Here is a 14359-nt window from a genome sequence, read left to right on the forward strand (position 1 = left end):
GGGTTGCTCAACTTTTTTTTATTTTGCAAGAAGGATGCAGATGAGCAAAGTGTGACAATTTGATGTTTGACTGCAAGGTTTCTTAAATTTCTTCCTTTGTGGCCAATTTCTAAATGTGAACTCATTGTTTATTTTTTGCTTATTTTCTTATTCATTCACAGGTGCTTTTCAATGGGAAGAGTTGGAAGAAGATGTAAAGAAGAAGTTGAAAGACCCCAGTGATGTTTTAGGTGTAATTGAGAAGGTTAAATGTATATTGAAAACACCAGGGAAGGTAAATTAGTTAACTCTACTTTTCTGATCTCTCCTCCATGAATAGTAGAAAGTCTTCAGAAAGGAGTATATAATACCAAGTTAAAGTTATAGTCTAATGAAACATTAGTCTTTTTAAAAAATGTTTTTATCTTTTCAGTATTTTAATAAGAATAAGTCAAAATCATTATTTTTTCAGATTATTTGTATATTAAAATCTAAATGATTTTTTCATTCTAAAATGGTTACTTATGTGTTCTATCCTTTTGTACATTTCCATAGGCTTAAGAGAACAGGTTTCTTCAGTAGTTTAGTAAGTGAATAAAATTCTTGTAAGAAACTGTTTCAGTCTTTGGTTAAACTTTTTTTTGAGAGATGAGTTCTTACTAGATAGCCAGGTCAGTAACATTTCATTGGGGGGGGGGGAGGGTGTGTGTAAGAAAAAAAGAGAGAGAGAACAGATAAAGAGAAGGAAAGAGGGAGAATATGCCTATGAATACATAGGAATATTATTTAAAATAATTTTAAAAATTTCTTTGTTAGTATGAACTTGACAAAAATTAACAACTGTAAGCATTTTCACATACAAAGAACACAAAATAGGATTGTTTACAAAATTTCATTTTTATTATGTACAGTTTATTTTTTTATGTACATGATAAATTTAATATAATTCTAAAAGTCCTCCTTGTCTCTGATTTCCTCTGAACTACCTTCTCTTCTGTTCTGTGCATTTAAAGAATTGCTTTATTGACGCTCTTATTATTTTCTAATTTTTTTCTGTATTGCTATACTAGGGTTCCCCTCCTCCCCAGTGCTCCCTTACTCAAAAAGAAAACAAAATCCTATAACAAATAAACCATGTCAAGCAACAGCAATACGAAAACTATACACTGGCCATGTCTGAAAAGTATGTTTCATTCTGCCCCTCTAGTTCATCAACTCTTGTGTTCTTAAGGCTTTCAGAATTGTTTTTCTTGGTAGTATTGTAGTCTTTTGATAACTTTCCTGGTTCTACTCACTTAAATCTGAATTAAGTCATATCAACCTTCTTCAGTTTCTTATAATTCCTCCCTTCATTTCTTTTGGCATGGTAGTATTCCATTCCATTACAATCTCATCATTTGTTCAGCCATTCCTCAATTGATTGACACATCTATCTCCACTTCTTGACTACCACAAAAAGTGCTGATATGAATGTTTTTGTACACCTGAATCCTAGTTGTGGTATTATATAGACTTTGCACAAATTGGTGACTTTTGTGGTATTTTTACAAATTCTACTGAGTGGCTGTAAAAATTCACACTTAACCCCAAGTGCCTCAGGGGAAAAAAAATGAATTGAATATGCATTCTTGGTATATATCCAACCCAATTAAATTGTAAAATTTTAGAAATATATTGCTGTAATATTTTTTCTAATTTTTATTCATTTTTTCATCATTTATTTGGAATATTGGTTTATAGTTTTTGCTCTCTACTTTATCTTTCCCTGATTTAGATATGAAGATTATATTTATATCATAAAAGGAATTTGATAGGATCCATTCTTTTTCTATTTTATCATAATAGTTTTACATAATATTGAATTAGTTATTCTTTAAATGTTTCATAGAATTCACTGATGTCCATTTGGTTGTTTTTCCTTAGATTCAGTCAATTTCTTTTCCTTAGATTATATTTTTAAAATCCTCCTTTTAATTCTGGGTGTTTTGTATTTTTGTAAATATCCATTTCATTTAAGTTATCAATTTGATGTTATGTAGTTAGGTAGAATGATTTCCCTATTTCCTTTTCATTTGTTGTGATTTTTTTTTTTTTTTACTGTGGTTAATTTAATTTTCATCTTTTAATCAAATTGACAACTTATGTATTTAATTTTTTTTCAGAAAAGAGTTTCCTAGTTTTATCAATTCATTCTTATTTTGGATTTCAGAATTTCTATTTTTGTGTTTATTTGGAGTTTTATGATGTATTGCTTTTCTAATTTTTTAGTTGCTTGTCATCATTCATCCATTTTTAAAATTTCTTGTTGATAAAAATTTTCAGATTTTCCCCTTCAGAGCAACTTTGGAGATATTCCAAAAAAACAGATTTTGGTTTTATCGTTGTTGTTGTTATGTACATTGATGAAATAATCTCATGTTTCTATGGTTTCTTCATAGATCTACCTATTGTGTAGACTTCATGCAAATTTGAATCTTTTTTTCAAAGGCAGTTTGTTGATTGTAATTTTTATTGCATTTGTGGTCAGTAAGGCATGTACTTAGTATGTCTGCTTTTTTGAAGTTTTCTGCCCTACTGTTTTTGTAAAGGTGGTAAAGTACAAGTGAAAAATAGTATTTTCCTTTTTTTTTTTTTTTTTTTTAATTTAATAGCCTTTTATTTACAGGATTTATACATGGGTAACTTTACAGCATTAACAATTGCCAAACCTCTTGTTCCAATTTTTCACCTCTTACCCCCCCCACCCCCTCCCCTAGATGGCAGGATGACCAGTAGATGTTAAATATATTAAAATATAACTTAGATACACAATAAGTATACATGACCAAAACATTATTTTGCTGTACAAAAAGAATCAGACTCTGAATTATTGTACAATTAGCTTGTGAAGGAAATCAAAAATGCATGTGTGCATAAATATAGGGATTGGGAATTTAATGTAATGGTTTTAGTCATCTCCCAGAGTTATTTTTCTGGGCATAGCTAGCTCAGTTCATTACTGCTCCATTAGAAATGATTTGGTTGATCTGTTGCTGAGGATGGCCTGATCCATCAGAACTGGTCATCATCTAGTATTGTTGTTAGTATATAATGATCTCCTGGTCCTGCTCATTTCACTCAGCATCAGTTCTTGTAAGTCTCTCCAGGCCTTTCTGAAATCATCCTGTTGGTCATTTCTTACAGAACAGTAATATTCCATAATTTTCATATACCACAATTTATTCAGCCATTCTCCAACTGATGGACATCCATTCAGTTTCCAGTTTCTAGCCACTACAAAAAGGGCTGCCACAAACATTCGTGCACATACAGGTCCCTTTCCCTTCTTGATAATCTCTTTGGGATATAATCCCAGTAGTAACACTGCTGGATCAAAGGGTATGCACAGTTTGATAACTTTTTGAGCATAGTTCCAAACTACTTTCCAAAATGGTTGGACTCATTCACAACTCCACCAACAATGCATCAATGTCCCAGTTTTCCCGCATCCCCTCCAACAATCATCATTATTTTTCCCTGTCATCTTAGCCAATCTGACAGGTGTGTAGTGGTATCTTAGAGTTGTCTTAATTTGCAGAAAAATAGTATTTTCCTTCCTTTTCTCACTCAGTAATCACCAGAGTGCAATCATATCTACTTTTTCTAAAGTGCTATTCATGCTTTGCTTTTTAAAATTCACTTAAAGTATAATAAATTCTCTTCCAGCCCTTTGCATTAACTCTGGGTAAATCACAATATTTTTAGAGTCTATTTCTTGGAAACTGTTGCATACGGAGTTTACTGTTGTTTTACATTCTTGCAAATAAAATCTTTTAAGTCTGCTTGAAGTAGTTATCACCTCACTTGCAATTTAATAATTTTTTTGGCCTCCAGAGTCTTAAAAGTTAGTAAAGTTTCAATTAGATTCTTAAGTTTGTTTTTTTTTTTCACATGTCTTCAAAAGTACTCTTATTTCTCATTCAATAGGAGTTTGAGTTTCTGGATTCAGTTTCCTTCTATTAGTATGTGTCAGAACTGCAAGCTTTCTACTCTTTCCAACTCAAATCTCTATTCATTTTGCTATTTAAATAACATTATCACAATCACTAGAAAGAACTATTGTACTAGGGTCAGTTCCAAACATAAGCTCTTCTGCAGTTCTTTTTCCCATTTGGAATATCCATTTGTACAAGAAGCTTTAAGAATTTATAGCTTAAAACTGTACTGAGACTTTGAGTACATCTTTTATAAATGCTAACTCTCTGCACAGTGACTGATACATATTAAGTCCTTCCTTAATAAATGTTTGTTGATTGACTTTTGATTATTGTATAATTCCTTGTTTTATATCCTCTTATACTTTTGCTTCTCTTTGTCCACCCCTTTTTCCAGAGAAGAAGATATGAAAGAGAAGGAATGTGTTTAACACCTGGACATCTTTAATTGAATAAATCTGTTTCTACTTCATATTATTCCTTTCTTCTCTTCACCCATATCCTAATAACTGGTTCTTACAGCTTTTAATTTTTTGCTTTTAATTCTTCCTTTATGTTTCACCCCATGAAGTTGAAGTTTCTTTCCTCTCCAACTCCCTTTCTCTAGCTTTTCCTATTTCCTTGTTGACTTTAATTCATTACCATATCAGACTTTTTGTGTATATGCCTATGATTCAATCCTCTTTTGCTCAATGCAGATGAGAGTGAGATTTTGCTTGTTTCCTCCACTCCTTCCTTCATTTTTAAAATGCTTTTTTTTTTTTTACCCCAATAATGAGAAATAGTAAGTTGCATACTCTTTCCCCTCATTTCTTCCATAGTATATTACTTTCCCCATCTTTTTCTTTCCTCTTTTAAGATCATCAATATGGAACAAAATCACCCCTGGTCTCCCTCTTATTCTTTTTAAATACTTTTTGAACCTTGAATTCTTAAGGATTTTGAAGGAACCCTTAACTCTGTTCTTATTAGAATGTAAAAGTTCATCATCATTTAGTCCCTTCCAATTGCTCAAGTGTATTTGCTTTTTCTAGATTTCTCTTTAGTTCTATCATTGGCATTTCAAAGTTTCTTCATAGATATATGGGTCTTCTTATCAAGGATATTTAAGAATCTTTCCTTCCATTAAAGATCCATTTTTTTTTCTCCTGTAGGATTATGCTGATTTTTGGAGAGTATATTATTTTTTATTGTAAGCCTTCATTACCTTTTGAAATATCATATTCTAGGATTGTGTCCTTTTTAGATAGTTGTTTGTTTGGCTTTGGCACTTTATATGATTTTTATTTTTTTCCTTAGAACTTGAAATCTTTCCTTTGTCCTTAGAGTATTTTTTTTTTTAGGTGTAAGGTCTGGATTTTGGCTTTGTCCCTTCAACAAGATTTAATTTTAATTTTGAGGGTTTTTTAGGATTTCTTCTGTTTTCACTTTATCTTCAATTTGATGATTTCATGAAATATGACATTAAGGGTTTATTCTTGATTTTCAAGGAATCTAATTATTCTCAAATAATTTCCCCTTCATCTTTTCCCCAGTTTCTTTGTTTTGGATATGTGAAAAGTGAATATTTCTCTCTTGTACCAATAACTAATTATTGAATCAGAATCAAGGTTTTTCAACTCTTTTTTACTTCCTTATTCAGAAGTTAACCATTGTGGAAAATCTTCTAAAACACTTACCCAGAATGGCTGAGATCTAATTAAAGACAGTAAAAGAAATTTTAAGTTTGGGCTAATGGGTACATTCCTATCCATTGCATTCACTCAACAAGATCTAGAAAAATGTTGATACTCCCTTTTATCAGACAGGTAATATGGAAATTGCTGTCTCTTTGGTCAAAATTTGGGTGATACAATCCGGGACCCCAAGACCCTTATTGTAATATAGTCCAGACTCACTGTAATATTCGTTTTCTTATTGTTAACCAATCAGACTTAATTGTTACCTTCAGGAACACTTGCTCTTCCAAAGGCATATAAATTATGAGTTTACTCTCATTAGAGATCTTTGGTCTGATCATCCTTCTATTTAAAATGCTGGAATTATTTTTTTTTTTAATGATTAAATTGTCCAGAAACTATGTCTTTCAGACTTTTTAAATGTCACAGATGGTACATAGTTTACATTTTCTTTCTCTTTTTCGGTTTTTTGTCTTTGTTTTGTTTCAAGAAGTTAATATAATTATTAATGTGGTTTTGGAGGTCAAGAATAATTCATATTTTTATAAATCATAATAAAATTTTTGTGTATTTTAAACTTTAATAACTTTGATCATAATTTTAGGAAAATTCTATAAACAATATTGAAAGGCAAATTTATTTTAAAAATTTGATGCATACAATACATCATATATTTAGTTTCATTCTTAGTTTCTGCAACAAACAAAAATAGGTAGAATGGACAAGAAGGTGAATCTTATGCAGTGGTATGAAGAAATAACAAACTCAGATCCAGAATGGGAAAGGATCTTAGAGGTCATAGTCTCGCACCCACATTTTTATAGAAGAATAAATTACCCAAGTGCATACATATATATGGCATCCCAGATTCTCTTAACTCCTAAGCCAGGGCTTTTTCCACTGTTCTCCCCCCCCCCCCCCCCCCCCCCCCCCCCCCCCCCCCCCCCCCCCCCCCCCCCCCCCCCCCCCCCCCCCCCCCCCCCCCAAGTAAGCCTTAGAATCTAAGCCTTGCCTGTTGATCAGTCTTAACCCTTTCTGGAATGCATCTGCCAGTTCTGCACATGGCAATATAAGACCCAGTATCACTCAGTTCACAAAAGTAGTTATTCTTTTGATTCTTTTCTGTAATTCACATTGGGCCATCCAGTTTGATTTTATTCATACTGCTTCACCCTTTATGCTTACTGCTTCAGCCTTCTCCTGGGTGGATAACAGGTTTCATTTTTAATTTTTTTTTTTCCCCTTTTTCCTTTTTTTGTTTAGTCAGACTTCAGCCTAACTATAAAAATATAAATAAACATAAACATGAACATTAGCAGCAACTTATAAGTAGATAACATTAGTTACATATATAACTAATACTTTATAAGAGCTAATTTCATCTCATACTTTTTAAATTAATGTATTTTAACATACCTGCATTTTCTGTAGCTATATTTCTAATTCCAGTTTTTCTGTTTTTCATAGATTTGTTCATAACTCAGACAAATAATGCTTAGTTGCATTAATATCCTCCATTGTTTAGCTATTCCATTTAGCATTTGGCATGTTTCCAATTTTTCACTGTTATAAATGGTACCATTATCATAAGCATCTTTGTTCAAAATGGCTCCTTTTTTTCCCTTTCTAATTATTTCCTTGGGCTATATTCCCAGGAGTGAAATTAATAGCTCAAAAGGCGTGGTCATTGCTCTGGCTACATCTCCAGTTGCATCTCACTATATTCCTGCTTTCCAGGAAGATTTACATTAGTTTTCATGGTTACTGGCTGCATATGCCTATTCTTGTTTTTACATATCTTGGCTTGGCCTTTATAATTTTATTCATGTTTTGCTAATTTTATTAGAGTAAGTAAAGTCATTAGAATAAAAGAATTATAGTTCTTTTAATTGGCATTATTTTGATTCTTTGTTGGAACTTATCAGGTGTTTATTTGATACTTATCTTTCCTCTTTGAGGAGATAGCCTATATCAGTTCATCTTCTGTAAAATGAGGAAACACTTTATATGCTGTTAAGAAAGCACTTTGTAAACCTTAAAGGATTATGTGATTATGAGCTATTTTACTTGATTATTAATTCTCATACTTATTAAAGCAGTATGTGTGTATAATCACACACATAGAATGGATAATGATTTTTTTTTTTAGTTTACAACCACATAATACTTAAAACCTCTCCAATGTTTTTTGCCACTGAAAAGAAAACTTTTGCATTGAAAAGTGAAATAGCAGGGGATATTGTATTGAGAAAGGAAGATATCAAGATGAACTTGTTTTTATCTTTTCTTAATAAGTTGTAGATTAACTGACTGCTCTTTAAATAAGAATTCACATTTTTAGAGTGCTTTTTTTGATCCATATTTTATTAGTTATTCTTGTGAGATAGGCTGGTATTAGCTTGCCTTGAAAATTGAGACAGGCATATTACTACAATAAACCAATTTCAGGATTAAGAAACTTGATTCCTCTGAGATATGCCCCTGCTAAGTTTATTGAGTTTTACAATGTTAGCTCATTGACATGTGTAGATTTATGTTATCTTTGTTCATGTTGTAATTACCATAAAAACTAGACTAAATTATGACATAGGAGGTTAGATGGGGAGGATAGATTAGATTAGATTAATGGTTCTCAATCTTTTCTACATGGTGGAACTAATACCGTCTAATAATATCCTCTAAAATTACTATTTTTATACCTTTTAACAAATACATTATTTATTCAAAAAATAGACTTGAATTGTTTTAGGATTCTTTGCAGCTCAGTTTGTAAAACACTGGATTAGATAATTCTAATTCCTGTCCAGTTCTAAAAGGGTCTCTTATCAGAAATGGACAAATAATTTGTAGTGATTATGCATCTGGTTCAAAATAATGAAGCCTATTGTTCAGTGTTAATTTTCTTTGTGTCTTTTTTTTTAATGCTTATAGATGAATTGCCTGAAGAACTGCAGATCCTATCAAGCCAAAAGACCCCTCTGGCTTTATAATACTTCGCTCAGGTTTTTCTTTAATACACCCATGCTTGCTGATGTTATCTTCAAAATCCAAGGTATAGTATGCTTTCTGTTTGCTCAAATGCAAGTTTTTATTTCTTATTCCTTATAACTCTACATCCTTATTTTGTAGCGTTAGACAATTTTAGAGGAGAAGAACAATTATGATCAAGGGCAATAAAATCTTTTTTTTTTTTTTTTTAATTTAATAGCCTTTTATTTACAGGATATATGCATGGGTAACTTTACAGCATTAACAACTGAAGGGCAATAAAATCTTGCAGGGGAAATGATATTTTACTAAAATGATAAAAGCATATGTTATTTTCCTTACTACTACCTTTCTTAAAACTTAGAAATCAATTAGAAATATTGTTAGAAATAGAAACAACAATAAATAAACATTTATTAAGCATTATTAGGGCAGCTAGGTAGCACAGTGGATAGAGGAGTCTGGAGTTAGGGATAATCTGGCATTGGGAAGACCCGAGTTCAAAACTGGCCTCAGACATTTATTAGCTATAACCTTGGGCAAGTCACTCCTGTTTACCTCATTTTCTTCATCTGTAAAATGGAGAAGGAAATGGCAAACTTCTCCTATTTTTTGCTAAGAAAACTCCAAATGGGGTCACAAAGAGTTGGATATTTCTGACACACAACAATAACAGAGAATTCTTAGAGCTATTCCCAGCATGGGACACCATTCCAAGCAAAGACAAGAGAGATTTGAGATACAGTGTCACATGTGAGAAGCAGCAAAAAGGCCAGTTCAATAGACTACAGAATATTTGTAGCAGAGTGATTTATAATATAGCTAGAAAGATAGGCTTGAGTCATATTGTAAAGCACTTTAAATGCTAAACAAAGGATATTATATTTCATTCTAGAGGTAATAAGAAAATAGTCCATCTTTGAACGTGTATATATCTATTTTATTAACTTATATGTGCACATGTTTTCTCCCTTGCTAGAATTTTCTCATTTTGTCTTTGAGTTCCCAGATTCCTAACATATATCAGGTTCCTAAGTATTCACTAATTGGTCAACTGAGTGAATAACCTGGTCTGGTCTGCTTTTATTTTTTTTTTTTTTAATTTATTTTTTTTTTTTTATTTAATAGCCTTTTATTTACAGGATTTATACGTGGGTAACTTTACAGCATTAACAATTGCCAAACCTCTTGTTCCAATTTTTCACCTTCTTACTCCCCACCCCTCCCCTAGATGGCAGGATGACCAGTAGATGTTAAATATATTAAAATATAACTTAGATACACAATAAGTATACATGACCAAAACATTATTTTGCTGTACAAAAAGAATCAGACTCTGAATTATTGTACAATTAGCTTGTGAAGGAAATCAAAAATGCATGTGTGCATAAATATAGGGATTGGGAATTTAATGTAATGGTTTTTAGTCATCTCCCAGAGTTATTTTTCTGGGCATAGCTAGCTCAGTTCATTACTGCTCCATTAGAAATGATTTGGTTGATCTCTTGTGAGGATGGCCTGATCCATCAGAACTGGTCATCATCTAGTATTGTTGTTGAAGTATATAATGATCTCCTGGTCCTGCTCATTTCACTCAGCATCAGTTCGTGTAAGTCTCTCCAGGCCTTTCTGAAATCATCCTGTTGGTCATTTCTTACAGAACAGTAATATTTCATAATTTTCATATATCACAATTTATTCAGCCATTCTCCAACTGATGGACATCCATTCAGTTTGTCTGGTCTGCTTTTAAGAAAATCCTATTGGAAGCTGTGTAGAGGATGAATTGGAGAGAGAGAGACTAGACAAGAGAGACCAGTTAGGAAGCTATTTGCGGTAGTCCTGGAGAGATGATGAAAGGGACTAGTAGAAGAAAACTCCAAGGTGGTAAATCTAGATGACTTAAGAGGAGGAGTACCTTCAACATAAGTAGAGAAGTTTGGAAGAGGAGTGAGTTTAAGGGGAAAGATACCAAATTGGGTTTTATTATATTGCTTTGCTTATTTGTTCATTAATTTTTGTTTTTCCTATTTGAAACTTTTCTTCACTTTGATGCTTATTTAATCAACTTTCTTTTTTTTTTTTTTTTTTTTTCCACAAAAAATTTTACTTGTATATTTCTTATACATTTATGCTCTATTTATATTAGTTATTTGTGTATCCTTGAAGATATATGAATATATTTATCTTTGAATATCCTCAAATCAATTTTAATATTTTTAGCTTAATTTTTTTATAAAAGGGTGGTCATTCTCTTGGACCTTTTCTTCAGCTTTTGTCATTGACTATACTCTTCTATTAATTGGATATTCACTCCTCACTTAATTTTAGTGATACAATATTGAACGATCGTTCTGTTAACTTTTTTTTTTTTTTTTTTTTTAATAGCCTTTAATTTACAGGATATATACATGGTAACTTTACAGCATTAACAATTGCCAAACCTCTTGTTCCAATTTTCACCTCTTACCCCCCACCCCTCCCTAGATGGCAGGATGACCAGTAGATGTTAAATATATTAAAATATAACTTAGATACACAATAAGTATCATGCCAAAACATTATTTTGCTGTACAAAAAGAATCAGACTCTGAATTATTGTACAATTAGCTTGTGAAGGAAATCAAAGATGCAGGTGTGCATAAAATAGGGACTGAATTCAATGAATGGTTTTAGTCATCTCCCAGAGTTCTTTTTCTGGGTATAGTTAGTTCAGTTCATTACTGCTCCATTAGAAATGATTTGGTTGATCTTGTTGCTGAGGATGGCCTGATCCATCAGAACTGGTCATCATCTAGTATTGTTGTTGAAGTATATAATGATCTCCTGGTCCTGCTCATTTCACTCAGCACCAGTTCGTGTAAGTCTCTCCAGGCCTTTCTGAAATCATCCTGTTGGTCATTTCTTACAGAACAGTAATATTTCATAATTTTCATATACCACAATTTATTCAGCCATTCTCCAACTGATGGACATCCATTCAGTTTGTCTGGTCTGCTTTTAAGAAAATCCTATTGGAAGCTGTGTAGAGGATGAATTGGAGAGAGAGAGACTAGACAAGAGAGACCAGTTAGGAAGCTATTTGCGGTAGTCCTGGAGAGATGATGAAAGGGACTAGTAGAAGAAAACTCCAAGGTGGTAAATCTAGATGACTTAAGAGGAGGAGTACCTTCAACATAAGTAGAGAAGTTTGGAAGAGGAGTGAGTTTAAGGGGAAAGATACCAAATTGGGTTTTATTATATTGCTTTGCTTATTTGTTCATTAATTTTTGTTTTTCCTATTTGAAACTTTTCTTCACTTTGATGCTTATTTAATCAACTTTCTTTTTTTACATTGAAAGTCAAAATCCATGACTAGGTTATTTGCTAACAATAACCACATAATAAATTTTATTATTATTATTATTCCTATGGGACAGTAACACTTCCTTTATTTAATAAATTTTTATAATGATAACTTTTTAATCTAGTGTGTATGTATATGTAAGTGTGTGTGTTTGAAACTTTCCACAAATTGAAATATAATCATTAAAATTAAATGGAACGATTGAGAAAATATTTAAATTCAGCAAAGAAATCCTTTGTTACTGTGTGAGTGTGTGACATGTGTGTGTGTGCGCGTGCGCCTAAGTTCAATTTTGAAATTCTGATCAAATTAAATGTCTTTTTTTTTTTTTTTTTAATTTTAGGATATTAGTATCCTAGATTTATTTATTTTTTAAGCTTTTTATTTTCAAAATACATACATAGATAATTTTCAACATTCATGCTCACAAAATCTTCTCAGTGATTTCTTTTTTTTTTTTAATTTAATAGCCTTTTATTTACAGGATATATTTACATGGGTAACTTTACAGGATTAACAATTGCCAAACCTCTTGTTCCAATTTTTCACCTCTTACCCCCCACCCCCTCCCCTAGATGGCAGGATGACCAGTAGATGTTAAATATATTAAAATATAACTTAGATACACAATAAGTATACATGACCAAAACATTATTTTGCTGTACAAAAGAATCAGACTCTGAATTATTGTACAATTAGCTTGTGAAGAAATCAAAAATGCATGTGTGCATAAATATAGGGATTAGAATTCAATGTAATGGTTTTAGTCATCTCCCAGAGTTCTTTTTCTGGGCATAGCTAGTTCAGTTCATTACTGCTCCATTAGAAATGATTTGGTGGATCTCAGTTGCTGAGGATGTGCCTGATCCATCAGAACTGGTCATCATCTAGTATTGTTGTTGAAGTATATAATGATCTCCTGGTCCTGCTCATTTCACTCAGCATCAGTTCGTGAAAGTCTCTCCAGGCCTTTCTGAAATCATCCTGTTGGTCATTTCTTACAGAACAGTAATATTCCATAATTTTCATATACCACAATTTATTCAGCCATTCTCCAACTGATGGACATCCATTCAGTTCCAGTTTCTAGCCACTACAAAAAGGGCTGCCACAAACATTCGTGCACATACAAGTCCCTTTCCCTTCTTTATAATCTCTTTGGGATATAATCCCAGTAGTAACACTGCTGGATCAAAGGGTATGCACAGTTTGATAACTTTTTGAGCATAGTTCCAAACTACTCTCCAAAATGGTTGGACCCGTTCACAACTCCACCAACAATGCATCAATGTCCCAGTTTTCCCGCATCCCCTCCAACAATCATCATTATTTTTTCCTGTCATCTTAGCCAATCTGACAGGTGTGTAGTGGTATCTTAGAGTTTGTCTTAATTTGCATTTCTCTGATTAATAATGACTTGGAGCATCTTTTCATATGACTAGAAATAGTTTCAATTTCTTCATCTGAGAATTGTCTGTTCATATCCTTTGACCATTTTTCAATTGGAGAATGGCTTGATTTTTTATAAATTAGAGTTAATTCTCTATATATTTTGGAAATGAGGCCTTTATCAGAACCTTTGACTGTAAAAATATTTTCCCAATTTATTGCTTCCCTTCTAATCTTGTCTGCATTAGTTTTGTTTGTGCAAAAACTTTTCAGTTTGGTATAATCGAAATTTTCTATTTTGTGATCAGTAATGATCTCTAGTTCTGCTTTGGTCCAAATTAAATGTCTTTTTATAAAGATGGAAAGACCACAATGGAAATTTTATGTAAAAGTAAATATATTATAACTAATATAAGCCTTTAATTCTGGGAACTACTCTCTAGAGACTTTAATTTTACCTTTAATTTTGTCATTTGCCAAGATAAAGAGACATTTGATAACTTTCCAAAATGCAACTTGCCAAACTAGTGTCAAGTATATGATGTTGGCCAATGATACCAAAAATAATTCAGTAAGAATATTATTGTAGTAAGAGCTCCTGCAGAAAAACAGGAATGGACTCTAATGTCTAGTAACCCCTTTCTCACTCTGAAAAGCTTTTAATTGGCCCTCCCTTAAATGTAAAGCATTGATTTGGTGCTTAATGGGAAGTACTCCAATTGTCAGTGAATACACTGAGACTTCCCCTAAACAATGAATGACACATCTTATTGTAAATATTAAGCCTGACTCTCTAGTTTGTCACCCTAATAATTCAGGGACTTGATAATCTTTAGGCAATTAGAGCTTTAACAGTTGTGTGTCTGGGGAAGCTTGGGGGGAGGGAGAAGTGTAGATGAATAGTCTCATAACTACAGTTAATCAATGCACATTCTATTCTGGGAATTAGATTAGGTCAGTATCTTGTGTTTATTTAAAGTTTTCCCCTAAATTATCAGCATATG

General features: G+C 32.2%; 1 protein-coding gene across 6 annotated transcripts in view; it reads left to right on the forward strand.

The window, feature by feature from the left end:
- Nucleotides 1-14359, forward strand: part of RHOBTB3 (Rho related BTB domain containing 3) — a 109731-nt gene that overhangs the window by 60505 nt on the left and 34867 nt on the right. For all 6 annotated transcript variants that reach the window (XM_031967820.1, XM_031967826.1, XM_031967849.1 and 3 more), the window contains 2 exons: nt 162-274; nt 8564-8684. In XM_031967820.1, the coding sequence (XP_031823680.1) occupies nt 162-274; nt 8564-8684 (234 nt within the window). The remainder of the gene's footprint in view (nt 1-161; nt 275-8563; nt 8685-14359) is intronic.

The sequence above is a fragment of the Sarcophilus harrisii genome, chromosome 1 (genome assembly GCF_902635505.1).
Source record: "Sarcophilus harrisii chromosome 1, mSarHar1.11, whole genome shotgun sequence".
Classification (NCBI taxonomy): Eukaryota; Metazoa; Chordata; class Mammalia; order Dasyuromorphia; family Dasyuridae; genus Sarcophilus; species Sarcophilus harrisii.